Source organism: Stegostoma tigrinum, chromosome 22 (genome assembly GCF_030684315.1).
Source record: "Stegostoma tigrinum isolate sSteTig4 chromosome 22, sSteTig4.hap1, whole genome shotgun sequence".
Lineage (NCBI taxonomy): Eukaryota > Metazoa > Chordata > Chondrichthyes > Orectolobiformes > Stegostomatidae > Stegostoma > Stegostoma tigrinum.
Window position 1 is genome coordinate 45619909 of NC_081375.1, and position 27575 is coordinate 45647483.

Sequence of the window (27575 nt, forward strand, 5' to 3'; positions counted from 1 at the left end):
CATACTGTGAAAAATTTCCAGATTGGGTTTTTTATTGTTTTGATAAAGTAGGTCCTAGAAATGGTTGCATGAACAACTTTCAAATTATGAAAGGTTTTTAGAGTATGTACACAAAAGGAACATTACCACTGAGGGGAAGAGCATATCCATAGGCCATAAACATAAGACAGTCACCAAGAAATCCAATGACGTTTCAGAAGAAACTTCTTTTTCTAAAGTCTGGCAAGAATTGTCACTGGCAGTTGTTGGTGCGACTAATTGTAGATGCACTTACCGAACCTCTTGGTAAGTACATGATGGTGAAGGAAATACAGTATTAGGCTGATGGATTTGGTTGAAGAAAGATGGGAGGAGACTCGAGTGGAGCATAAATGCTGGCATGGAAAAGTTGGATGAAATTAATTTCAGTGTGCTTTATTGTATGCAATCTTGCTGATGAAATTAAAACCTATTCATTTCAATGAGGTTCTAAAGAGAATTCGAATTCCTAATCGGCAATTTTAAACACACCATACTAACAGTTTCTCCTCTCTACAGTCACAAACGTTTGTCAACAATAAAACTGCATTGTAATTTTCCTATACAGTGTTTTTGTTCCTAGAATATGACTACCCAGCCAACAAACATAAGACGTACACAAAAAAGGATTTTCTGAATTGCTGTTTTATTTCTACAGATGGAACTGTCTTTATAAAACTATCTTACAAAGAAATACACATTTTGCGGATTTCTTCTTTGGACCATTTCAAATTGTCATCTACTCTTCAGCAGAGGCCTAATAGGTAAAAAGAAAATGGAATGGTTAAATCAGTACAATGAAAAAATGATTTTAAAATACGATGTATACTGTGACTTACTCCTTAATTTTTTTAGTTTTAATTTTGGTTTTAACATTTTAATTGTTAATATTTCAAAAATTATTCAGATTCCAAATCAGATATATTTCCTATACCTTGGCACTTATGTCACGACTTTTACTTCTAAGTTTGTTGACTTGCGACTCTGCAATGTCAGCACGTTCCTCAGCTTCCTCCAATTCATGCTGTACCTTCCTGAACTTTGACAGATGAATATTGGCCTGCTCCTCCTAAAGGGAATACAGTAAAAGAAACAATCAGATTACAGGCAGAATGGTGAGCATAGGAGAATGCATACCATGACTGGAAGAGGAGCATATTGTGCAGATATGTTTTGAGTTCAGCTAAAAGTCATTATGGGTGAAATTTAATACCCTCCCCGTGTGGGGTTTTGTGGAAGGAAGGTATTTAGTCAGGCAGTAGGATAGAAAGCAATTAATGCAAACTTAATTGCTTCTGCTGATGTTCTTCTAGTGTTGTGTAGAGTATACAATGTGCAGGGAACCAGAGAAACAAATCCTGTCGAGGTTTTGTTCAAAGGCACTTACTGCTTGATTAAGAGATCTGGCATTTGAGGAAGTGGGACGCTGAAAATCAATACCTATCTACACGTCCCTTTCAACTCCTTGCAAACCCAAACTGCCCCTCTACCATGCCTCATTGGATTCATCAATGATCTTTGGCATTAGGTTATGCATTATTGGAAGAGCCACCAGCTCCCTGATGGTGCTCTTAAGCAATGCACAGCTGCAGGTCTCTGACTAACCAGCAGCTCACACATGGAAGAAATCCCATCTTTGGGGTCCTTTTTCTTGGGAAAACCCCCTTTCAGTTAAATTCCTGATTGGCTGTCAGTGACACACCAGGTGCTTCTGATAAATATTGCTCTGTAGGCTTATTATGAGCTCCAATGTTGTGATCCACATATTTTGATGTTTATGGTCCAATTCCTCACAAGTTAAGTCGACATTTTTTTTTCCCTTATTCATTCACAGGATGAGGGCATCACTGACCAGGCCTGTATTTATTGTCCACCCCAACAGGGCAGTTAAGAGTCAACCACTGGGTCTGGAGTCACATGTAGGCCAGACCAGTAAGGGGGCAGCTTCCTTCCCTAAAAGGGCATTAGTGAACCAGATGGGTCTTTCCAATAATTGGCAATTAATTCCAAATGTTTATTGAATTCAAATGCCACCATCTGCTGTGATGGGATGGGATTCAAACCTAGGTTCCCCAGCACATTACTTGAGTGTCTGGATTAACAGTGCAGTGATAATACCACGAGGCCATCACCTCCCCTTTCTTGGGAAGGCTTCAGTTTAATCCTATTTAGCATAATGTTCCTTTGTTGTAGGAGCCTAAATCCAAATCTAACTGAGATTGAATGAGGACCTCTGCTTTTTGGATGGTGAATATATTGAAATATTGTATATTATAATTGAGTTTTTAGTTTGCAATTACAGAGGGAGACTGTATTCACTTTCTGAACTGCCTGAAACAGTTCCACTTAGCAGGGTTTTAGAACCAATATTCTTCATTTTTGGAAAGGCATGATATTTGTCCCTGAAGAAGGGCTACACTCTTCAATTCATAAAGTGTAATGTTTAACAAAACTTCTTCAACAAACATTCCCGAACAACATTAGGAAGAAAATAAGTGAGCTTATGTTAATATCTTCACAAGTCTCATTAAAATCTCCATCTGAACTCTAAATACTACAAAATACAATGCTGAGATTCAAAGAAGACATAAGACATAAATATGAAAATTGTCATCGTACCTGGCAAACTGCTTGGTGACATGATGCTTGATGATACTAACATTGACATGAGACAATGTTAACCCCATTAAGTTCTCAAATTATTTGAAAATATAGTGGAAATAACTAGTAAATACAATTTATTTTGATTTAAGGAGACTTGCAAATCTTCTAAAACAGCCAATTCCATTGAAAACTAATAAATTCATTAGGTATACTGAACATTTCTTCAGCAGTGAGAGTTGAAAGAGAAGATTAATGGAAGAACTTTCATATATGATTCACATCCTGAATGCCACATTCAGAGCTTCTGAAATGTGCCTGAATGTATCTGAGTGTAATTAAGCTATTTTAAAGTAGAAAACACATAATTTTCATCCTTTTGGTGGGATACCTTGGGCCAAAATTGGTTTGTACCTGCTTTGAGCCTGGATTTGCAATTTGCACTTGATCTGTGCGCAGTCCCATCAAATCTGGAATGGCCGAATTGGCACCACAATCAGAATCACATTCTGACTGCACTGATGCTACTGGCATATGCCCTACTCCCCAATGCTGCCCCATTCCCAGCCAGGGACTAGCAGCAATGCAAGTAGCTAGCATGCAATTGAGTCATTTTATGCCTCAATGCTATAAATTCCAATTTTATCGTCATCATTTCCAGAAATTTTTGATGTATTTATGAATTTACTGTAGTGACAGTAGTTGTTCTCTACTGTGGTTCTGAGTTCTGAAGCTAAGTTATGAGGAAAAACCTTTGAAAAAATATACGCTCTCATTGAGCAAGGTAGGATAGAAAAAAATAGAAGAAGGAAGCTGTCTTGTAAACTAAAGGACTTTGTCAGTTTATGCAAGAAATAAGTGATTGTTTATCCTGAGATAATGGGAATTGCAGATGCTGGAGAATCCAAGATAACAAAGTGTGGGGCTGATGAACACAGCAGGCCAAGCAGCATCTTAGGAGTACAAAAGCTGATGTTTCTTTCTGATGAAGGGTCTAGGCCCGAAACGTCAGCTTTTGTGCTCCTCAGATGCTGCTTGGCTTGATTATTTATCCTGACTTTATTTAATATAGTTTCATCAGTGTTTGATGTAAAAAAAACTCAAATTAAAACTGAAACTTTTGTTTAATGGAATCATTTCCTGAAAACATTTTGTGGGATGAATGCGACTATATTTCTCAGATACTTACAGTCTCCTCGCATTGCCTCTTGTAGGCCTTAACCTTCATCTGCAGTTTGTCAACTAAGTCTTGCAGTCTCAGAATATTCTTCCTGTCTTCTTCAGACTGTAAATAAAGAAAAAGAGGCAACGTTAGATCGAACATTTTTCGAAAAGAATTCTGAAAATACTGCGTCACTCCAAGTAATGAGCTTATTTTTACCTGATAGGTCAGTTCCTTCACTCTTCTTTCATATTTGCGAACTCCTTTAATGGCTTCAGCACCTCGTTTCTGCTCAGCTTCCAGTTCATTTTCCAGTTCACGCACCTAAGCCAGACATGAAATGGAATTTATTGCCTTATATCCCCATCCAATTTCACATTGCCTTTTGTATCATCGTGCCTCAAAGGTGTTGATTTCCACTCAAGCTTTTGCTGTCAAAAGACTGGGGTAGTCAAAATACTGTATTAGCTGTTTAGTCTGAATTAGCAACAGATGTCATCCAGATAAAGAAGTTGCAGTGCACCACGTAAGAAGCATTTTTCAGCTGATTGCCAATAAAGTTTCCAGATAGCATGGATTAAAGAAACTCGATGGCATTTTCGTGGTAAACACATGGAATAAAAGCTTCTCCCAACAGCAAACTGCTGGATAGGAATAAAAAAAAGCCAAGGTGAAGATTTTGACTGCTTCCTAAAATGCCTGTTCAATTTTCACTGTTCATTTCAAGCGGGAGTTAAACTTGACTCATAAAACAGGTTGGGAAATTTTCTTGGATAACTCTGCAACAATATGTTAATTAATTCATAGGATGCATGTGTCAGTAGCTGGGCCAGCATGCACTATCAATACCTATTCTGGAATTTCAGAGGATTTCACAGACGAACATTTAGTGTTTTGCACCTCTATTTAGTTGGACACCTTTATGAGAGTCATTTGGAGAAAAGGTGTACTTGGTCATGAGAACATTCCTGGAGATATTGCTTGCTTTTCTGCTTTACCAACACCAGGCAAGATCAATTAAGCCCAAAACTGAGTAGTAAATATTGGCATTCAAACAGCATTTGATGTGGGACATTAGGAGGAAGTTGAAATGGAGCCTTACAAAACTTGGCATGCAGCATACAACAATACAATCTGTCCCGCAGGCCCGACCAGTCTCCCTCCACCGACACTCTCATCCGCCTAGCTGAACTCATCCTCACCCTCAACAACTTCTCTTTTGACTCCTCCCACTTCCTACAGACTAAGGGGGTGGCCATGGGCACCCGCATGGGCCCCAGCTATGCCTGCCTCTTTGTAGGTTAAGTGGAACATTCCGTCTTCCGCACCTACACAGGCCCCAAACCCCACCTCTTCCTCCGGTACATTGATGACTGTATCGGCGCCGCCTCTTGCTCTCCAGAGGGGCTCAAACAGTTCATCCACTTCACCAACACCTTCCACCCCAACCTTCAGTTCACCTGGGCCATCTCCAGCACATCCCTCACCTTCCTGCACCTCTCAGTCTCCATCTCAGGCAACCAGCTTGTAACTGATGTCCATTTCAAGCCCACCGACTTCCACAGCTACCTAGAATACACCTCCTCCCACCCACCCACCCTCCTGCAAAAATTCCATCCCCTATTCCCAATTCCTCCGCCTCCGCCGCATCAGCTCCCACGATAAGACATTCCACTCCCGCACATCCCAAATGTCCAAGTTCTTCAAGGACCGTAACTTTCCCCCCACAGTGATCGAGAACGCCCTTGACCGCATCTCCCATATTTCCCGCAACACATCCCTCACACCCCGCCCCCGCCACAACCGCCCTAAGAGGATCCCCCTCGTTCTCACACACCACCCTACCAACCTCCGGATACAACGCATCATCCTCCGACACTTTCGCCATTTACAATCCGACCCCAAGATATTTTTCCATCCCCACCCCTGTCTGCTTTCCGGAGAGACCACTCTCTCCATGCCTCCCTTGTTCGCTCCACACTGCCCTCCAACCCCACCACACCCGGCACCTTCCCCTGCAACCGCAGGAAATGCTACACTTGCCCCCACACCTCCTCCCTCACCCCTATCCCAGGCCCCAAGATGACATTCCACATTAAGCAGAGGTTCACCTGCACATCTGCCAATGTGGTATACTGCATCCACTGTACCCGGTGTGGCTTCCTCTACATTGGGGAAACCAAGCGGAGGCTTGCAGACCGCTTTGCAGAACACCTCTGCTCAGTTCGCAACAAACAACTGCACCTCCCAGTCGCAAACCATTTCCACTCCCCCTCCCATTCGTTAGATGACATGTCCATCATGGGCCTCCTGCACTGCGACAATGATGCCACCCAAAGGTTGCAGGAACAGCAACTCATATTCCGCCTGGGAACCCTGCAGCCTAATGGTATCAATGTGGACTTCACCAGTTTCAAAATCTCCCCTTCCCCTACTGCATCCCTAAACCAACCCAGTTTGTCCCCTCCCCCCACTGCACCACACAACCAGCCCAGCTCTTCCCCCCCCCACCCACTGTATCCCAAAACCAGTCCAACCTGTCTCTGCCTCCCTAACCGGTTCTTCCTCTCACCCATCCCTTCCTCCCACCCCAAGTCGCACCCCCATCCACCTACTAACCTCATCCCACCTCCTTGACCTGTCCGTCTTCCCTGGACTGACCTATCCCCTCCCTACCTCCCCACCTATACTCTCTCCACCTATCTTCTTTACTCTCCATCTTCGGTCTGCCTCCCCCTCTCTCCCTATTTATTCCAGTTTCCTCTCCCCATCCCCCTCTCTGATGAAGGGACTAGGCCCGAAACATCAGCTTTTGTGCTCCTGAGATGCTGCTTGGCCTGCTGTGTTCATCCAGCCTCACATTTTATTATTTTGGATTCTCCAGCATCTGCAGTTCCCATTATCTCTAACAATACAATCTTGTTGCTTACCCTAGCCTCCAGTTTCTGGAGTTGTTTCTTTCCTCCCTTCATTGCCAACTGCTCAGCCTCTTCCAGGCGATGTTGTAGATCTTTCACTGTCAGCTCAAGGTTCTTCTTCATTCGCTCAAGGTGAGCACTGGTATCCTGTTCCTTCTTCAGCTCTTCGGCCATCATGGCAGCCTTGTAAACGTGAGATAATTATTATTCCAGCTCAAATCTGAAGGAGTGTTAACAAAGTGATTCCATTACTTAATCATTATTTGTAAAAATATGAATAAATTGTTAACTTCTGGCTTACGTCTGTGATAGCCTTCTTTGCTTTCTCTTCAGCATTCCTCGATTCCTGAATTATTTCTTCCATTTCAGATTGGAGATGATTCAAGTCAGCATCCAGCTTCTTCTTAGTGTTGATGAGACTTGTGTTCTACAAGAAAGGTCAAGTTGTAAGAACATGTTTGTACAATGTGTGAACTGCAAAAATAACTGCTGCCTTGATATTAGCAAGAAGCTGGGCAAAAACAAAGCCTGATTTTAAAATGTGTTGCTGCTGTTTGAATTTCTCATAAATTAGAACCGCAGCTGTGACAGGGATGTGAGGTCCTGGCTTTGTAAGTGTCAACTGTGGCATCAATTCTGGGTGCAAAGAGCAGCAATGCAGCCCCAGCCCATCAAGGAAGCTTCAGCCTCTGCAGGCTTATTCACCAGGTACTCCCTCATCCCCATGACTGTAGCCCTCTCCTGTCAGCCTTGATTGTCAACATACACCACACTGCTGTATGTCTTCCCTACCACAGGTACACTCTCTTTCTGGTCACAGGCTCTGCAATGCCATCTACTCCCCAACAATGTTGAAGCTTCCTCCAGGAGTCCTGCCCCTGACCATTCCTCCTACCAGCAGCGGAAGCTGTCCATTTGGAGTGCTAATGACTACAACAAACAAGCCTAAAAGTGCTCTTAGGTTTCTGCAGTTGAATTTGACAAGGATATTTACAAGCCAAACATTAGGGAGCTCTGTCCTCATGCGCAACATCCCGTCTTTTTACAAGTAAAGTCTGCATGCCTAATTCTGTTCAAACTGAAGTTAGAGCATGTACTGACCTGAGAGTGCAGTAGCTGTACTCTCTCAGTGACATCCACAAGCTCTTGTTCAGCAATTTTGCGAGATCGATCTGTCTGCTCCAGGGCTGCTCTTAATTCTTCAATCTCAGCCTGCTGCAGGCCACTTCTGCGCTCAACCATCGCCAATTGCTCCTTCAAGTCTTCCTGGCCTCTGCAAGCTTCATCCAGCTGCAACTGGGTATCCTGTTAAGCATGTTGAAATATTTTGTCAGAAGATATCAGAATAAAACACAATATACATATTGCAAACTTAATAAGAATGAGCTTTTTTGAATGAGATCTTGCAAATTTTAATAATCGAAATTGGTCAACAAATTATAATTTCCGTATTTTTCCAAACAAATCAGAACACAATGTTAATATACATACATAACTGACAGTCAAATTTTTAAGCTTATTTAAAATAATAATAAATCATAATCAAATGCTTTAATTAACAAACCTTTAATTGTCCTTGCATATTTCTGAGATGTTTCTGAGCTTCTGAAGCTTGACGGTTTGCGTGTCCCAACTGAATCTCCATTTCATTTAGATCACCTTCCATTTTCTTTTTGATTCTTAAAGCATCATTTCTGCTCCTGATTTCGGCATCCAAGGCACTTTGCATTGTTTCTACAACTCTCTGGTGGTTCCTCTTCAGCTGATCGATTTCTTCATCTTTCTCTGCAATCTTCCTGTCAACTTCAGACTTTATTTGGCTCATTTCTAGCTGAATACGGAGGATCTTGCTCTCTTCATGTTCCAGAGAGGCCTGCAATAGGACAAAATAAATATTGTTTTTTTTTTACTTGTTGCTATACTCTTCTATTTTCAGCCTTTGGCCTTTATAATTTTTGAAAACGTCACTTCATATTTTTGGGAGGCTTTCAGTTTCCTCCATTAAACAACTGTAGTAAATTAACTGCTGCATCAGTTGATTTCATTCACACACACAGTGACTCCCAACAAGGAGTTATTTTTAGTTAGTCAGTGTGCTAGACGATTGTTGTAACTCTCTTGTTCCATTTAGCAAATATTAATTCAAATTATTAACATAAAATTTAATTCATTGTGTTAACCACAAATATTTTCATTATCTGAAAAAAACAGATATGCATGTTATCATTTCATCTATTTCTTCCATTTTAGGCTTCCAACTTTAATGTTAGCCTAACTGCAAAAAACAAAAATAAGTATTGTAGCTTTTGAGTTTGAAGAATTTAACATCCCCTACTGCAGCAGTAGAAATCTACTGAATTGGCTTAATTAGTTCTATATGCTTCTGTCAGAAGCAACAATATATAAAATATATAAATATATATAAAACCAATATATACAAAGTCAGTTTTCTGCTGTTTTTCCAAGAGGAGAAAAATGCATGTTTGGAAAAATCATTCATTAGTTGCCTTTGAAGAGTGATTTTTAATGAATTTAGTGTGCTACTTTGGAACTGAAATCTTTTGGATACTTCAATCAATTTTAAAAGTTTCTAATGAACTGGGCAATTGTTGCAACTTTCAATTCATTTGGTCAATATTGTCATTCTATTTTTCAAATTTTAATGTGTGCTGCTTAAGTAATTTATTGGTTTTACCTCTGCTTCCTCTAGAGCTGACTGAATTTCACTCTTCTCCTGTTCAGCTGTCTTCTTTGCCTTTTCTACCTCATGTAGGGCTTTGCTGCTTTCAGCCAGATGCTCAGTTAGATCAGCGATCTCCTCTGGTTTATGAAAAAAAGACACATTATGCATAGTTAATGAGAATGATAATAAGATTACTAAAGAAACAGCAGGATCGTATACAGCTATTGATGTGAGACTGATTCCTGGAGGATACAATGTGAGTATACAAATGGCAAGAGCGAAAGTTTATTAAAGCAAGTGAAACATGTTTTGACTTCATAATAATACACGCTTAAATATTTAAATCATATGAAAGGTTTTCACACTTACGCTGCAGGTTCTTATTCTCTCGTTTAAGAGTTTCAAGATGATCCAGAGACTCCTCGTATGCATTCTTCATCTTGAACACTTCAGTACTCAGACTGCGGGACTCCTTCTGAGCTGCTTCCAACTCAGCCTGGCTTTCCTCAAATTTCTGTTTCCAGTCTGCCAGGATCTGTAATAGATGAATGCAAAAGTTGCAGATGAAATATGAGGATGCTGTTCTACCGTCAATACTGAGTTGAGCTGATAGTTGGGGGAACATGGAACACTGACTGCGGTATTAGGCCTGCACTTCGGTTTGAAACTCATTCTGTCCATCCATCACAACAGAACTTGACTCATGCATGTCTAATTGTCAAAAAATACAAAGGCCAGCCTCTAAATGAATATATTTGGCTTGAGAAGTGCCCAGGACACTATTTGTTATCTTATATTAAAGGTATATCTTATGGTCTTACACTCAGTAACAAGTGATATAATGCACATTGTAAGTATATTTGTTACTTCCTTTCAAATAGTGGAAGAGGAAGAGGCTAATTTGTATTGTGGCACAGATTCCAGACCACACAGGTACTATCTTTAATACTGTTACAGAACATCACAATATGTGGCATTCTTGTAAGAAGACACTCACTTTGCCTCAGTCGCTCTTTGCATTATGGAATCAGTGTAGTCAGTCAGTCATGTGTGTTATATACAGTGACATCAGTAAGCTCAGAACCCAGACTATGAATGTTATGTCTGTCATTTTGTAGCTTGTTTGTAGTGTAAATAAACTTGAGACTCAACAGAATCTGACTAGCTTTGGTTTGTGCTAAAGGGCTATCATATATAGAAAACCATAAATTAACATTTGACTTTTCAGTCCCTTGATCTTGGTCTCACAATTTATTAAATCATAGAAAATTTGTACCTCAACTTCACTTACCACACCCATTGCATTTATACGCATATCCACTGGTAACTTTATTCATTAAAAATCTATCCACTATAGGCTTGAAAAATGACAACCAGTCTTGAATCACAGTCTTTTTAAGGACAGAAGCTTGTGGAATTTAATTATTGTATGATTAGTTCTTCTAGGGCTTTTGTCCATTGAACAATTAGCTCAAATATTACAACAGAATTATGGTGGTACTCATGTCTGTCCACAGCAGAAATGATATAATAATAAATAAGTAAGGAGGTGATGGCTTAGTGATATAATTGTTGGCCTGTTAATTCAGAGATCCAGATAATGTTCTGGCAACCTGGGTTTGAATTCAACCGTGGCAGATGGTGGAATTTAAATTCAATAAATATCTGGAATTAAGAATCGAATGATGACTATGAATCCATTGTTGATTGTCAGAAAAACCAATCTGGTTCACTAATGTCCTTCAGGGAAGGAAACCGCCATCCTTACCTGGTCTGGCCTATGTGTGACTCCAGACCCACAGCAATGTGGTTGACCCCTTCTGGGCAATTAGGGATGGGCAATAAATGCTGCCTAGCCAATGATGCCCCTCATCCCATGAATGAATAAAGAAATAAAAAAGTGCTATTATAAGACATTGAAATCCCTGAGAAATATAAACGAGACCACAACATACTTATACCTTGTCAAAGTTCCTCTGTTTCTTGTCAAGAGCTGCTGCTGCTGAATTTGCCCTCTCCACATCTATCATAAGGTCCTCCACTTCATTTTGCAGTCTCTGTTTTGTCTTTTCTAGTGAAGCACATTTAGAGTTTACAGCCTCAATGTGCTCTTCTGCATCCTGCAGACGTTGAGCAAGCTTCTTCCTGAGAAGAGTAAGTGCGCAAAATGTTATAACAAATATCATCTAAATGTCCATGTTGTACAGAATCCAATTCTGATTTCGTTATAACATACTTGGCCTCTTCCAGTTCCTCTGTGCGCTGGATTGCATCAGTTTCGTATTTTGTCCTCCACTGAGCAACTTCACTGTTGGCCTTGGACATGCCGCGCTGGAGCTCGGCCTTTGCCTCCTGTTCCTCTTCATATTGTTCACGGAGCAAATCACAGTCATGGCGGGCGGATTGCAGAGCATGTGCCAAGGCACCCTTCGCCTGAAATAATTATCAAGTTGGATGAGGATTTAATAGTAATTGTGAAGAAACTGTTAAAAAATTAATACGGGCAATCTGCTTAAATTATTCTGATACCTTTGTTTCTTCCTCCAATAGTCTCTTGAGCTCTTCAATCTGTTGAGTATATCCTTGTTTACCTCTTGTCAGCTGAGATACTAAGGTTTCTTTCTCCTCTACTTGGCGATTCAGTTCACCTTAAATCAGAAAATATTCCAAGCAAAACATTATAAAAATGTTAGGTGCATATTAGCTGTATCTTTTGCATGCAGGTGATGAGCAGCTATTGGAAATCCACATGGTAGAGGCAAACACCATAACTATGGTTGTTGCATAAGGAGATTTATATATGTAAAGGTTTAACATTGCATACGAAGATAAAAGAGTAATGTTTGTCTATGGTTGGCCCCACTGGCTTGCGGGAACAAAACAAAAATATAGTATTTTCCACACTTTGAACAATAATAGATAAATACCATTTTCTGTTGCAAGACGTGCTTTATGAGTTGATAAATCATTGATCAAACGTTGGTGCTCATCATGTTTGGCCTTCAGTTCGCTGACCTGGTCCTCAAGAGTTCGAGCCACTTTCTCAAGGTTTGCCTAAAACCAATACACAGCATTCTCAAAGGATATGCGAAAAATCCAATAATTATTCATTAGCAATACTTGTGTAAACATATGGGGTACAGCCACATTAAAACCATACCTTGTTTTTCGATACAGATTCCATGTTGCTAGCCAGGTCATCAATTTCCATCTTCAGCTCACTCTTTTCCTTCTCAAGCTTCTGTTTCACACGTTGCAGGTTGTCAATTTGTTCCCCAAGTTCAGCCACACTATCAGCCTGCTTCTTACGAAGAGCAGCGGCTGTGGCTTCATGCTGGAGGGTTGCTTCTTCCAGATCGCGGCGCATCTTCTGAAACTCTGCTTCACGTTTCTTGTTCATTTCAATCTGTGCTGCAGTCGCACCTCCAGCTTCTTCTAGTCGTTCACTGATTTCTTCAAGTTCCCGAGCAAGGTCAGCTCTCTGCTTCTCAGTCTTAGCACGAGAGGCACGTTCAGCTTCAATTTCCTCCTCAAGCTCTTCAATCCGAGCCTGAAAGTGCATATTTGTTGATTATAATCTTGAAATAAGTAACATCAGTTCATGCACCTAACCTTTATGAAGGAAACAATGACATTTTACCAGATAAATAATTTACCTGTAATTCTTTAATCTTTTTCTGTAGTTGGGAACCCAAAACCTGTTCATCTTCAACTTTGCTTTGAAGTTGGCTTATTTCAAATTCTTTCCTTTAATAATAAGGAATAAATTAAACTAAATCACTCAGTTAATTGTATTTCCATATTATTGATGAACTTGCACAATAATCTGTTTCACTGACAGCTGATGCTCAGGAATACATAAAATGCAATCTCAATTTGTTCATTCGTACCATGTATTTTGTCAGAGGTGTACTCTTCTGACCATTTAAATTGAGTGACTTTCTGAATGCAATCAGAATTATCACAATATCTAATGACTGAGTTTAGAATTACCTTCTGACTGAAGAACCAATATCTCAATTTTCTTATCAACAGAAAAGAAATATATAAACATTCCAATGAATATAAGGGAAGAAAACATCGAAACTGACTTTTTTAGCTTCTCGTCTAATTGCTGCTTATCATTCTCGAGATCCATTATAGTTTCTTGTGACAGCTTCAAGTCACCTTCAAGCTTCCTTTTAGCACGTTCAAGATCCATGCGAAGTTTCTTCTCTTGCTCAAGAGAACCTTCAAGCTTTTTCAGGAAATAAAGCATTTTTAATTGAATTTTCAGGAAAAGAAATCTCATTTTTGCCAATCATTTTTAACTTATTGTGTTTATGATCACTTACATCATCAACTTGTTGTTCCAGTTTGGCCTTTGCTTTGGTCAGAGTGTTGACTTTGTCTTCCTCAGCCTGAAGGTCATCGAGAGTTTGCTGATGGGCCTCTTGGAGAGCTTTCTTTTCCTTTGTTAATTTAACAATGTTTTCATCAAGAGTAGCCATCTCTTCAGTGAGATTTTTAACCTTTGTTCATCAAAAATTAAACATACAGAAAACTTCCAGTAAGTGTCATCGAGAAATGTGAACATCTATGTTGTTTACCTACTATATGTAATGAAAGTACAACATTAGTATGGGAAAATTAACGGAATCAAAAAATGACAAATCCCCAGCAGCTGACAGATTTCACCTGAGGCTGTTAAAGAAGAAAGTGGACTGCATTGTAGATCCCTAATTATCTTTGTTCAGAGTTCCTTAGATAAATGAGTCATTCCTCCTGGATTGCAAAATTCCACATGTCATTTCCACTTTTTAAGAAAGTCAAAAGTGTAAGACTGGAGAATTACAGACCAGATAGCCAAACATTGTGTTGGGGAAATTGTTGGCCTCAATAATCAAGGAGCTCCAGAAAGCATTTCATAAAGCCCCACATAATGGACTATTAACTGAGCTAGAAGCCCACAGAATTGAGGGAAAATTATTGACATGTCTGGGGAATTCATTGAGTAGCGGGCGACAGTAGCAATAATGGATAAATACTGTAATGGGCAAGATGTGACCAGTGGTGTCCCATGAGGATCTATTAGGTCCTCAATTATTCACATTATTTATTAATGTCTTGAATAATGGCATAGAAAGTCCTATATCCAAATTAGCTAATGACACGAAGTTAGATGGCATTATAAACAGCATAGATGAAAATTTACAATTACAAAGGTATCTTGGCAGACTAAATGAATGGGCAAAATTGTGACAGATGGAATTGTAAACAACATCTACCATTTTGGTTATCCATTTGGGACATAAAAAGGTTAGGTCAGGGTACACTGTAGATGGTATGAAGTTAAATACAGTGGATGTCCAAGAAGACTTGGGGCTCAGATCTTTATGGTGCATATTTCTTTTAAAATATCACACACAGGTACAGAAAATAATCAGGAAAGCTAATAGAATGTTTATGTTTTAGTGGACTGGATGACAAGGATGTGGAAGTTCTGCTGCAGTTATATAAAACACTGGTCAGGTTCCACTTGGAGGACTTCGCAGATCTTGGCAATACAGCTTAAGAAGGATATATTGGCCTTGAAGTGAACACATTGTAGGTTTATAAGAATGATACCGCGACTTCCAAGGATTAAGATACGAGGAGAGATTAGGCCTAATTTCTGCAGAATTTAGAAGGTTAAGGGGTCATATAATCAAAGCCTTCAATACATTAAAATGAAAAGACACAACAGATAAAGATAAACTGTTCCTACTGGTTGAGTATTCTAGAATTTGGGAGCATAATCTGAGAATTAGTGCCAAACCATTCAGGAGAGACGTTAGGTAGCATTTCTGCACAAAAAGGGTTATAGGTGTTTGGAACTCTTTTCCACAAATGGCAATGGAAGCTGGATCAGTTGAGATAGATTTTTTTTTGTTAAACAAAGATATTAAGGGATACAGTCCAAAGGCAGATATATGGAGATAGGCCACAGAGCAACCATGATATCCAGAATGATAGAACAGGCGTGAAGGGCTGACTGGCCTACTCCTGTACTTGAATTCCTATCTTTATATAAAAAAGACCTTTTCACACCTTGTTCTCAGTTGCATGCTTTTCCTTTTCAACTTTGGCTAAAGTGAGCTCTAAGTCATCAATGTCTTTCTTCAGTTCTGAGCATTCATCCTCCAGTTTTCTTTTCTTAGCTGTGAGTTCAGCATTTATCTCCTCTTCATCTTCCAGCCTTTCATTGGCTTCTTTCAATTTAGCCTCCAGTTGAATTTTATTTTTAATGAGTCCTTCACATCTTTCTTCAGCATCTGCGAGAGTTTCAATTTCCTGCAAAAAATAATTCAATTAATGATATGATGCTATATTTTTCCAAGGTGTATATAGAACTTATTGAATTTATTTGAGGATATCAATACCGCTTGGACTTGGAGTTCCAGATCATTCTTTTCCTGGACAATAGCCACCATTTTCTCTTCCAATTCCTTCCTGCGTGCTTCAGATTTAGCAAGTGCTTCCTTAGTTTTCTCAAACTCATCTTTCATATTTGCCATTTCCTTCTCAGTTTCAGCACTCTTCAGGAGAGGTTTGATCTTGAAATACAGTTGCATCCATGGCCAGTGTTTGACATTTGTGAATGCACGGATATTATACTGTAGAGTGTACAGTGCTTCCCTGAAGGATGCAATTAGACAGGGAAACAGAGTTCATGTCCAACCTTTACTAACATCTGTACATGAACAAAATGGTATCATATTTAAACATTTTTGGTGAAATATACACTTTTTGATGTTTACACTTGATGATATTTACCTCCTTTCCATCATTTTCTTAAATTCAACCCTCATTAGGAATCCACGGCAAATAGCCTGAGTTCGGGTAACAAGTTGAGCCAATTTTTCATCTCTCATCTCTTCAAGTAAACCCAAAAGACCAGCCTTGAAGAACACCTTAAATAAATGCAAGTGAGTGCTCAGCTTTTTTGTTGAAGGGAAACTGTAAATTTGTAATTTTGTAAATTTTAAAAACATGATTCTATTTGTTTTTAGACTGTTGATTTGATATAAGACCATTCATGTCACAGTTACAGTGTGAAAAGCTTTGTCTCCATCCTAATAGAGTAATTTGTAGTAGATTTGGACTAGCTGCTTTTCTCTATTTCCATAATAATGCAGGAGTCATAAAGCAAACATTATGTTCTCTAGCTTAAACGTAAAGCCATGTTAATGGGTCTTCCTATAACTTCACACCAAGAAACTTTCATTTTAAATGTAATTACCTTTGTGTGTCCAAATTTGTACTGTGTGTGATCAACATCAATGGATCCCAATAGCTTCTCAGAAGCCTTCTTGCTGTCAATGAACTGACCTTCCGGAATGGCACTTGCATTAAGAACCCTGTATCTGTTGTATCAGAATATTAAACACATTATTTTTATTTTTATTTCTCTTTAGAACTGCATCTGCTTATTATTTTTGTAGAATGTAAAGTTGAAGTATACATTTTAATTCTAGTACCTTTGCTTGAAGTCACCGTAGATGATTCTGCTTGGGAATCCCTTTCTGCAGATTCTGATACCCTCGAGGACACCATTGCATCTTAGCTGGTGTATGACAAGGGAGTTATCCATTGCACCTGTTGGTTAAAACATACAATGATTTAAATACTGCACACCAAATAAATAAAAAGTTAAAAATCAAGAGCAGTGTCTATTATAGATTTCATTTGTGATTTATTTGTCAAAAATATTGTGCGTAGGGAGGAAATTACACTTGCCTGGTGTCTTTGTCTCATTGGGGATAATACAGCGTACAAAGTGGGGATGTGTAGTTCTCAGGTTAGTCATCAGCTTGCCTAAATTTTCCTATGAAAAGAATTAGAAAACAATATTGAACCCCAGTTTTGTCCAATGATGTTGATAATAATAATTCAATAGAATATGCTTATTGTATTTGGCACACTCAATCAATATTTTTCTCACTCGCTCAAAGTCATTAGAATTTGCTTTACTACATATTGTCAATATCCACATAAGAGAAAATCATACCCTAAACAGAGCTGATACTGTCTGGAAGGAAGCACCCTTCTTTTTGCCACCCTTCTTAGCACCGCTGTCAGCTACAAAAAAGGAAGACGTGTTTGTTCTAAGCTAATTAGAAAAACAAGAGATACAATGCAAACAACAGAGAATGTTAACATTTGCATGCAAAAGAATTTTACCTTCAGCTGTGGCCGCATAGAGATGAGCCAACAGTTTCACTGATGATTTCTGGAAAAGTCCAGTTACAGTTTCATTCAGGGGGTCCTTGTTCTTATCCAGCCAGCCAGTAATGTTATAGTCCACAGTTCCAGCGTAATGGATCAGTGAGAAGTGAGCTTCAGCCTTTCCTTTGGTAGGCTTTGGTTTCTGGAAGTTGTTTGACTTACCAAGATGCTGATCATATAACTTATTCTTGAAAGAAGTGTCTGAGGCCTTGGGGAACATGCACTCCTCTTCCAGGATCGAGAAGATTCCCATGGGCTATGGATGTGACAAAGTTCAGGGATGTTGAGGTAATGAAGCAAATGAAATGATGCCTCTATAAATAGATTTCAGTTTTTATAAACATCTTGCGTGATATTACTGACCTTTTCAATGAGCTCAATGCAAGCAGCCAGATCCATACCAAAATCAATGAATTCCCATTCAATTCCTTCCTTCTTGTACTCCTCTTGTTCCAGAACAAACATGTGGTGGTTGAAGAACTGCTGCAGCTTCTCATTAGTGAAGTTGATACATAACTGTTCCAGGCTGTTGAACTGAATATACAGAACAATTTAAAGCCTTGGTTATTTTTCTACTTGCATATTTAATGCTTAGATGTTTCAATTGTTTATTTTGTGCTATTTATATTTCTGTTCCTTACATCAAAAATTTCGAACCCAGCAATATCCAGCACACCAATGAAAAACTGTCTGGCCTGTTTTGTGTCCAGCTGCTGATTGATACGGATGACCATCCATAAGAACATTTTCTCAAAAATAGATTTGGCAAGGGCACCAACAGCATTGTAGACCTGAAAGAATGCAAGATTTGTTTGAGCCAAAAGTAGTAGCTATATGAAAGGTATTAAATGTCTACACACCCATAACATTGCCCTAATATCTTTGACAACTGTACCTGCTGAACAGTTTGACCTTTGGTCACAAATTCATTGCCAACCTTGACTCGGGGGTAACATAAAGCCTTTAGCAAATCTGCAGAGTTGAGGCCGGTCAGGTAAGCAACTTTGTCGGCATCTAACAAAATAGAACAAGTCATCTAAGTTGAGAATGCTGCAATAAACAGTGAACACAAGATAATAAAGTGTGGGGCTGGATGAACACAGCAGGCTAAGCAGCATCTTAGGAGCACAAAAGCTGACGTTTCGGGCCTAGACCCTTCCGTCAGCTTTTGTGCTCCTAAGATGCTGCTTGGCCTGCTGTGTTCATCCAGCCCCACACTTTGTTATCTTGAATTCTCCAGCATCTGCAGTTCCCATTATCTCTGATAAACAGTGAGCACTATTGTTTTTCTTTTTCTTAATGTCTTACTGCCATGCTGAGTGGTCTTGTACTGCAATGAATATCATTTTTCTTTCTGAATCAGAAGCTCTGGATTCAGGTCGCACCACAGGATTTGATGGCCCAATAAAGGTCCTGCCGTAACTCAACTAAAGAGGTAATTAAGCTGCAAATCTTTTCTCAAGCTGCCAGGGAAGGCAGGTTAGAATGGGCAAAATTCCTGCTCAGCCTTGCAATGCAAAGGGGTTTGGAGCCTTTATTATCTCTGTCCTTAGCTCCAAACTACACCATCTGGTTCTTTAAAACCATTTAGGGAAGAAAATCTGCCGTCCTTACCTGGCCTACTTGTGACATTTTTTGTTAATTTATACGACATGGGTGTTGTTAGCTGGCCAACATTTATTGCCCATCCCTAGTTGCCCTCAGAACATAGTGGTGAGCTGTTGCCTTAAACTGCTGCAGTCCCAGACTCCAATTATGAGGTACTGTGGTTGATTTTCGATTGTAATGGCCTGGCAAACCATTCAGTTCAAGGGCAATTAGAAAAAGACACCAGCTGCTAGCTTTGTCAGTGACACCAGTATCCCACAAAATAACCTTTTAAAGGCCCACTTTTGTTGTTAGCTTTACTGAAAAGCCATTGCAAAAGTATAACTTGTTTGGTGAAATGCTTCAAATTAGCTACTAAATCTATTATTATTGCCAACTAGTCTCATCTGCCCTGAAAGATTGACTTTACATTTGTTCAATGTTCTCCAGTAGGATATGAGCTTCCACTTCTTAAAAAGTAAAAATACAGCAGTTTTAAAGCTTGATTATTTGATATTTTAACTTCTGTCTTATTCCAATCCTCACAATTTACTTCACCTTTTGAAAATTTATATTAAAAGTGAAAGATAAAGTGTTTATAACTTCCTCAACTACTGTCGGAGGAAAAGTGTGTGGCTATATAATTTGGCTGGAAGAAGAAAGGAAATGAATATTGTTTAAATGGAGAAAAACTGTAGATAGCTGCAGCATGGAGGCATTTGGGGCCCTTCCACAAAGATAACCAAAAGATTATATCCAAGTTCATTAGGTAGGATGGAAGGCAAATCAAATGTTGGCCTTTATTCTGAAGGAAATGGAATACAAAAATAGGGAGGTTTTGCTAAAACAATACAAAGTACTAGAATGCTGTGAACAGTTTTAGCTCTCTTACCCAACAAAAGACTTACTGGCATTGGAGACATTACATTAAAGATTCAAAACATTGATCTGAAGATGGAAGAATTTTCTTGTTTGAAAGGGTTTGAATAGATTGGACCTGCACTCTTTGGACTTTAGAAGAGTGAGAGGTGATCTTAATGAAGCATACAAGATTCTTTGGGGTCTTAACAAGATACTTGCAGAGAGGTTACTTCCCATTGTAGGAGAGTCTAGCACCAGACAGCATGATCCCGGAGTAGGGCTTACACATGTAAGACTGAGATGTGGAGGAATTTCTTCTCTCAGAGTTTAGTGATCTGTGGAGTTCTTTAGCAAACAGGGTTTTAGGGGTTGTGTTCTTAAGTATATCTGATTTTGAAACAGAGTTTTAACTAGTAGGGGAATCATGTGTCATGGTAAAAGGTAGGAAAGTTGACTGAGGATTACTAGATTAGCTGTGATTTTACTGAATAGCAGAGCTGACTCACTAGGCCAAATGGCCTGTTTCTGCTTCTACATCTTACATTCCTCTAGTGTGGGAGAATGCTTCAATGCTCATTGACTGATTATCCTCCTTGCTGGCATTACTGCTATACATAGCAATTGCTTTGATTGTACACCAGGTTTAATTTGTGGTCGGGAAGTGTAGAACAGTGCAATAAAGATCACAAAGCCTTTTGTGGACAGCTTTCTTGAAGTCAGAAGCCAAAAATTGGTGCTACCTGTTTCGTTAAAAAACATACTTGAATCTTTTGGAAATAACTTCAACTTTGTTTAAATTATAAGTTGACATGGACAATTGAAATTTAATTAGGAACATAGGTTCAGGAGTAGCCATTCAGCGCTTCAGGCCTGTTCCATCATTCAGTGAGATCATGGCTGATCTATGCCCGAACTCCATATACCTCAATGTCTTTGCTTAACAAAAGTTATCTATCTTAGAGTTAAAAGAACCAAATGATCTAGCATCCAGTGCTAATTATGAAAGAGTTCCAAACATCTACCATCCTTTGTGCATAGAGTGCTTCCTAACATCTCTTATGAATGGCCTGGCCCTAATACTCAAATTATGACCATTACGTCTGGAATCTCCAACCAATAGAAATAGTTTATCTTTACCTACCCTTTTTTTCCCCCTTGTTAATATTTTGAAGTCTTTGATCAGATCACCCCTTAACCTTCTAATTTTGAAAGAACAAACTTTAGTACATGCTGTAGTGAAGGGAGATGTATTACGTTGTTACCTTCTGTGCCATCAGGCTCAGCCTGCTCCTCTCGTTGTTTCTGCTTGAACTTCATGTTCCCAAAGTGCATTACTGCACCAGTGAGTTTGTAGATACTCCACTTCTCCTCATTGGTGAAGCCCAGGATATCGATAGCAGTCTTTCCAGCCAAACACAAGAGTGAAAATCCGAAAAGAAACATTTGTTGAAATAATCTCATCTACTTACTTGTGGAATTATTGAAATGTACTTGAAATGTCATTTTACCACATCCTAAGCATCCAAAAAAAGTTTTATTTTCTGTCTGGAAGCATAGATAAATATTACTCTATTTGGAGAAGCTGGATAGGCTGGAACATTTTTCATTGGAGCATAGCAGGTTGAGGGGTGATCTTAGCAAGGTTTTTGAAATTATGAGAGGTATAGACAAAGTGAATGGCAAGTGTCTCTTCCCTGAGGTGGGGGATTTCAACACTAGGGAGCATATTTTTAAGGTGAGAGGAGAAAGATTTAAAAAAAACGACATGAGAGGCAACATTTTTTACACAGAGTGGCTCCTGTGTAGCGTGAACTTCCATAAAAAGTGGTGGATGTGGGTACATTTAGAACATTTAAAGACATTTGGATAATAACATGAATAGTGAAGGTTTGAAGGGGTATGGGCCAAGTGCAGACAGGTGGGACTAGTTTTATTTGAGATTATGATTGTCATGGACTGGTTGAACCAAAGGGTCTGTTTCCATGCTGTATGACTCCATGATTGTATCATCATTGTTGTAAAATTTGCAATATTAAAGAAAAATTGAGTATTTTTGCTAAGTACCTAACTTTTTGCATGCCTTTCAAGGTACCAGCAGGAATAAGAAAATACAACTAAAGACAAACTTCTGATACTCACATCAGTTGCCACCAATTCTTCATTATCATCAATACTGCTGACACTAATCTCACCCTGGCTGACAAATGGATAGTCATAGGGGTTGGTAGTAATGAGGCAAGCCTCTGCAGAAATTAAAATAAGCAATTTGTGGGAATGTTTGCAACAAAAGGTATGAGTATTCCATAATATTCAGTTTTAACCTCAGATTTCTTCTCCTCTATTCAGCCAATATGCAAATTCAGTTCAAGTTATATATTTGCCAAACCACCACTGAATTCATTACAGACGGGAGAACCTTTTATAATATATATATATAAAATGTGAAAACAACAACACTAAATTACAATAATAATGCTTGGATATTTTTACAGCTATCTAGTTGTAAAATGAGAGTCCGGTACAGTATATGGTAAAAATTCAACCTTTGCAACTAATAGCTGCCATGTCAGCAGAGAACAAAACTTCTGTTCTTACCAACAATTTCTGGCTTGTGGTTGGTCATCATCTGGTAGAAAATGTGGTAACTCCTTTCAGCTTTTAGCTGGAAAGTTACTCTGGATTTTTCCAGAAGATCTAGAGAGAATGTGCACACACACAAATGTAGATTTACTGGTGAACCATTCTGTATGACCAGAAATTGATGTACAAATATTGTAAATCAAATTCAACTGCACTTACAGGTTTCAATATCCGCAGAAGCCAGTTTGCCAGTAGTACCAAAGTGAATTCTGATGAATTTACCCTGGAATGTAACGGTTATTGAAATCAAAGATTTGAAGCAAGATTTCACAAGACACTGCACTGCGTGATATTAACAGATACTGATTGTGACAATTTATGCAATGTACACCAGAGGATACGGTGCAAGAAAGTTTGAAGCTGAAGGAAATGTTTCAGAAACTTACGAAGCGAGAGGAATTATCATTCCTCACTGTCTTGGCGTTCCCAAAGGCTTCCAGCAATGGGTTAGCCTGGATGATTTGATCCTCCAGGGACCCCTGCAAAAAGAGACTTCCCGTTAACACAAAGCGAAAGCAGAAATTGCTGGAAAAACTTAGGAGCATCCGTGGAGCGAAATCAGAGTTAACATTTCGGGTCCAGCGATCCTACCTCAGAACAGGGGTTTAACGGGTTTCCGTTCAAACAATTTGGAATATTTAACGAGTTACGGCAAAACAGCAGGAAATTGCTGCATTTTACTGAATTCCTTTTCTTTTACCTGCATCTTCCCAGATTTCTGGGCTTCTTTCTTCTTGGCAGCATCACCTGTGGCTCCAACTGAGGCAAAATACTGGATGACACGTTTCGTGTTCACAGTCTTTCCGGCACCGGATTCTCCGCTGGACGGAATGGGGACAGAAAATGAGGAAATTTAACAATTGCTGGACCAAAAAAGCGATTAAAATAGTTCGGAGTCAACGCCAGTTCTGTTCCCCTAACTCCCGACCTCGACGAGACTGTATTAAAACAGCAACACTTACGTGATCAGGATCGACTGGTTTTCACGATCTGCGAAGAAAACCGAAATTTATCACAGAATGCGACGAGAGTTTAACCCGACGGCCTGGTTTCAACCAGTATTCTTTTTAAATAAAATCAGGCAGAAATCGGAAGTGAATCAATGAGAAAGCACAGTCTCACCAGTTTGCATGAACTGATAGGCGTTATCAGAGATGGAGAAGATGTGGGGAGGAGCCTCTTGACGCTTCTTGCCCCTGTAAGCTGTCACGACCTCGGGATCGTACACTGGCAACCACTTGTAGGGGTTCACCGTGACACAGAACAGCCCAGAGTAGGTCTACATTTGGGAAAAGGAATGAGATTTTTTTTGTATCTTCCATGATCGTGTTTAATGCTGCAATCTGTGTTTGCCGTACTTACATAGATCATCCAGGCAGCATAACGCTCTTTGAGGTTATACAACACAGATGCTTCATTCAAGTGGGTCAACATAGCCATATCTTCGATTTTATCGAATTTTGGAGGGTTCATTGGGAGAACTTGGTCTTCTTTGACAGTTACAGTCTGCAAAATAATTGGCGTGTTAATTTAGTGGAATGTGGGTCTTTTTGTGAATGATTTCAGAATGATTTACATTTCCATTGTTCAACTGACCCTCTTGTCGATAGTCTCCACCGTGGCTTTCCCGCCTTCCTTGCTCTTGATGATACCTTTAACATACAATTCCTTGTCATCGTGGACATAGCAGGCGGTTTTCGCATCGAATGGTCGGTTCTGAGCTTCCAACCTCTCCTTTTCACTTTTGCGCAAAAAGGACGCTGCCTTTCCAAACACTGCCATTTCCGAATCCCCCATGGCTTCTGTTTATTGCTGAGATAAACATGTGCATTTGAGTACATTACTTTTTGACACAATCTTTATTTTGGCCAGGAAGCAAGATTGCCCATATTTGAACTTCATTAACTGCTGCTTGTGTGGGATGACGATATGTCTTATCCATAGATTTCTGAATATTACTTACATATTGTTTTAATTTACCCTATCCCGTTATTGCAGTAATTTCGCAGAGTTCATTTTACAACCTCTTTAGCGTTTAATTGCAAGCTCCGCGGATATCATCCTTTATCGTTTATTGCGAGCTTTTCAAATCTTTAATTTTTTTAGCGATTTGATTAACATCAGCTTAAAACTTTAAGACTAAAGTATATAAATAGCTCCATAAACTATATTCAAGTGCAGAGTAGCTTGGTACTCTCCAAGCATACTCAATGGGTCGGCTTAATTCTGCTCCGATTTCCCCAGATAGTCTGTTTTTGACGAGAACAAACCGCACCCTTTTAATTTTCAAAATCGGGCTAATTCGTCCACCGCTTATTTCGCTAGTATTGCAAACTGGACAAGTCGGACCCTTCCGACGAAGGATCGAAGCCCGAAATGTCAGCCTTCCTGCTCCTCTGATGCTGCTTGGCCTGCTGTGTTCATCCAGCTCTACACCTTGTTATCTCATATTCTCCAACATCTGCAGTGTCTACTGTTTCTGCCAACTGGTGAACTCGATGCACGCCGCACGGTATGAGCTAACTCTCTGAAATCAAGCAACTTGCAAGCTACACTTGCAAGTGCTGTGTCGGCTCACAGTAACTCTCAATGCTCCTTAAGAGAGCCGGAGCAAACGCGATGGGCCAAACGGCATGCTTCTGCACTGTCACAATTCTGTCATTCAATTCTTAAGACAGTGGCACTGATTATTTTTAATCAAAAAATATATAGTTTACATTTGGTTGCAGTAATAATCCATACCTTTTATCAGTCACCACAGAAACAAGCCGCCACAGCAAGCCTAGCAAAGAAAAGGTGCAGAACGAATGCATTAATTTTACTTCTTTGGATGTAATTTCAATGTACGAGTCAATGTTATGTCCTCTGGCCCTTATTTTGAAATAGTTTTCTGAAATAATTTATTTTGTTAGCACACAGTATGTTAAGATCGGCGCATGTTGAGATCCTCTCTTGGTCACTGAAAAAAAACTTGACCTCAAATGATAAAAAAAATAGTGACAAACCTACCTTGATGGTTGGACACCAGCAGCTCTCTCTATTTCCTGGACAACTTATATATGCGCTTTTTTTTGTCAGCACAGCAGGTCCAGTTCCTATATTTAGCATACAAAAGCCCAACCATGGCTTTAACTGGTATTCTAATATCAGGATATAATTAGAGAAGCAACATCAGTAATTTCACTTGGTATTTTTCAACATTCCTTATGCTTCTATATAAGTTGAGTGCTTGAAACTGAATATGACAAGCCCTGTTTTTGATACCTTCGTAACTGAAACTCTAAAATTGGCTTCTAGTGAACAGGTGGAACTTCCTTGGTGAGCATAGTTCGCAGATATTGTTAAGAAATCCACTTACTAAAATATGTCTTGCTGTTTATACATTCATTCCATATTACAGATATTATACACATAATATTACATATTATACCAACACAAACTTGCAAACAACATCAGAGGTTTGTTTTAAATTAATATATATTTGTCATATGTATTCTTATTTGAAATTCTGCACAATAGAAAAGGGCATAATTTTTTTAGTCTTTTAGAGTGATTGAGTTGTACAGTGCAGAAATAGACCTTTTGGTGCAACTTGTCGAAGCTTACCAGATATCCTAAATTAACCTAATCCCATTTGCCAGCAGTTGGCCTATACCCCTCTAAACCCTTCTTGCACACTTTACCCCAGGAATTGCTGAAAATATAGTGGTAAGTTAGTAACAAAAATACAGATTGCTGGAAAATTTCAGCAGGTCTGGCAGCATCTATGGAGAGAAATCAGCATGTTCTGAGGGAGAGTCTCTCAACCCAAAATGTTAACCCTGATTTCTGTCCACAGATGCTGCCAGATCTGCTGAACATTTCCAGCAATCTCGATTTTTGTTTCTGTTTACAGCATCTGCAGTTCTTTTTTTGTGCTAAATTAGAGTTACTTGTTACAAATTCCTGCAATTGTGAGATATCAAAGACCTGTCTTAATTCCCCATTCTCTACGAAGTATGGGATAGTTTGTCTCCTTCACTGATCTCTACAAAGCCAAATAGAATGTGACCCTAAAATGATTTGCTTCTACAGAATCCAAAATCATAAAATTATAGAATCCCTGCAGTGTGGAAACAGGCCCTTTGGCCCAACAAATTTACACCAACCCTCAGAACATCCAACCCAGACCCATCCCCCTTATCTACACATCCCTGAACACCACAGACAATTTAGCATGGCCAATCCACCTAACTTGCACATCTTTAGACTGTGGGAGGTAACTGGAGCATCTGGTGGAAACCCACACATACATGGGCAGAATGTGAAAACTCCACACAGACAGTTGCCCAAAGATGAAATGGAACAGTGGTTCCTGGCACTTTGAGGCAGCAGTGCTAACCACTGAGTCACCGTGCCACGCTTTCTGATAAAATAAAACACAGAAAGTACCGTGGATGCTGGAATTTAGAAACAAAAAAACAGAAGTTGCTGGGAAAACTTACCAGGTCTGACTGCATCTGTAGAGAGAAATCGGTTAATGTTTTGGTGAACCGACTTCAGAACTCCAAAATGAGATACTGTAAGTATATGTTGATCACCATTAAATGCAATAAGTGAACATGTCAAATTCTAGAGGGACACAGATTTAAGGTGAGAGGGGAAAGTTTGAAGGAGTTGGGCAAGGCAAGGAAATATTTTTACACAGAGGATGGTAAGTAGTTGAAACGTGCTGCCAGGGGAGTGGTAGAAGCAGATACATTAGCAAAGTTTAAGAGGCATTTATACAGACACATGAACAGGACTAGAGGAATATGGACCATCTGCAGCCAGATGGGGTTACCTTAGAATGGCATCATGGTTGTCACAGACATGATGG

At 39.4% G+C, this 27575-nt stretch overlaps 1 protein-coding gene across 2 annotated transcripts; it reads right to left on the reverse strand.

Annotated features, from left to right (window-relative positions):
- Positions 1-645: 645 nt before the first annotated feature.
- On the reverse strand, positions 646-25810 carry LOC125463534 (myosin-4-like). 2 transcript variants are annotated; one of them, XM_048554878.2, is made up of 41 exons: positions 25727-25809; positions 25460-25499; positions 24314-24529; positions 24080-24223; positions 23840-23996; positions 23680-23707; positions 23418-23538; positions 23104-23196; positions 22877-22940; positions 22673-22771; positions 22217-22320; positions 21340-21478; positions 18525-18643; positions 18271-18420; positions 17993-18163; positions 17585-17885; positions 17412-17482; positions 17141-17228; positions 16882-16999; positions 16644-16767; positions 16178-16314; positions 15784-16039; positions 15452-15694; positions 13717-13893; positions 13474-13619; positions 13039-13129; positions 12543-12932; positions 12310-12436; positions 11912-12030; positions 11619-11815; positions 11344-11527; positions 9752-9917; positions 9395-9519; positions 8264-8572; positions 7801-8004; positions 7001-7126; positions 6712-6882; positions 4001-4105; positions 3809-3904; positions 953-1087; positions 646-775 (listed from the first exon to the last, which is right to left on the reverse strand). In XM_048554878.2, the coding sequence occupies exons 3-41, from the start codon at positions 24512-24514 to the stop codon at positions 758-760; spliced, it is 5814 nt and encodes a 1937-aa protein (XP_048410835.1). In that variant the 5' UTR covers positions 24515-24529; positions 25460-25499; positions 25727-25809; the 3' UTR covers positions 646-757. The 2 variants fall into 2 exon arrangements, with proteins under 2 accessions (XP_048410835.1, XP_059509795.1); XM_059653812.1 differs by having other exon boundaries at positions 3809-4105; positions 25727-25810.
- Between the last annotated feature and the right edge of the window lie 1765 nt (positions 25811-27575).

What these genes read in the sequence shown, in the direction of transcription:
- LOC125463534 (XM_059653812.1), bottom strand. Translation starts at nt 24,514, where the DNA reads ATGGGGGATTCGGAAATGGCAGTGTTTGGAAAGGCAGCGTCCTTTTTG. An exon ending in AAGAATTGGTGGCAACTGAT is followed by an intron (nt 21,479 to 22,216) that starts GTGAGTATCAGA and finishes TTGGCTGGAAAG; the next exon opens with ACTGCTATCGATATCCTGGG. An exon ending in ACGTCTTGCAACAGAAAATG is followed by an intron (nt 12,031 to 12,309) that starts GTATTTATCTAT and finishes TTCTGATTTAAG; the next exon opens with GTGAACTGAATCGCCAAGTA.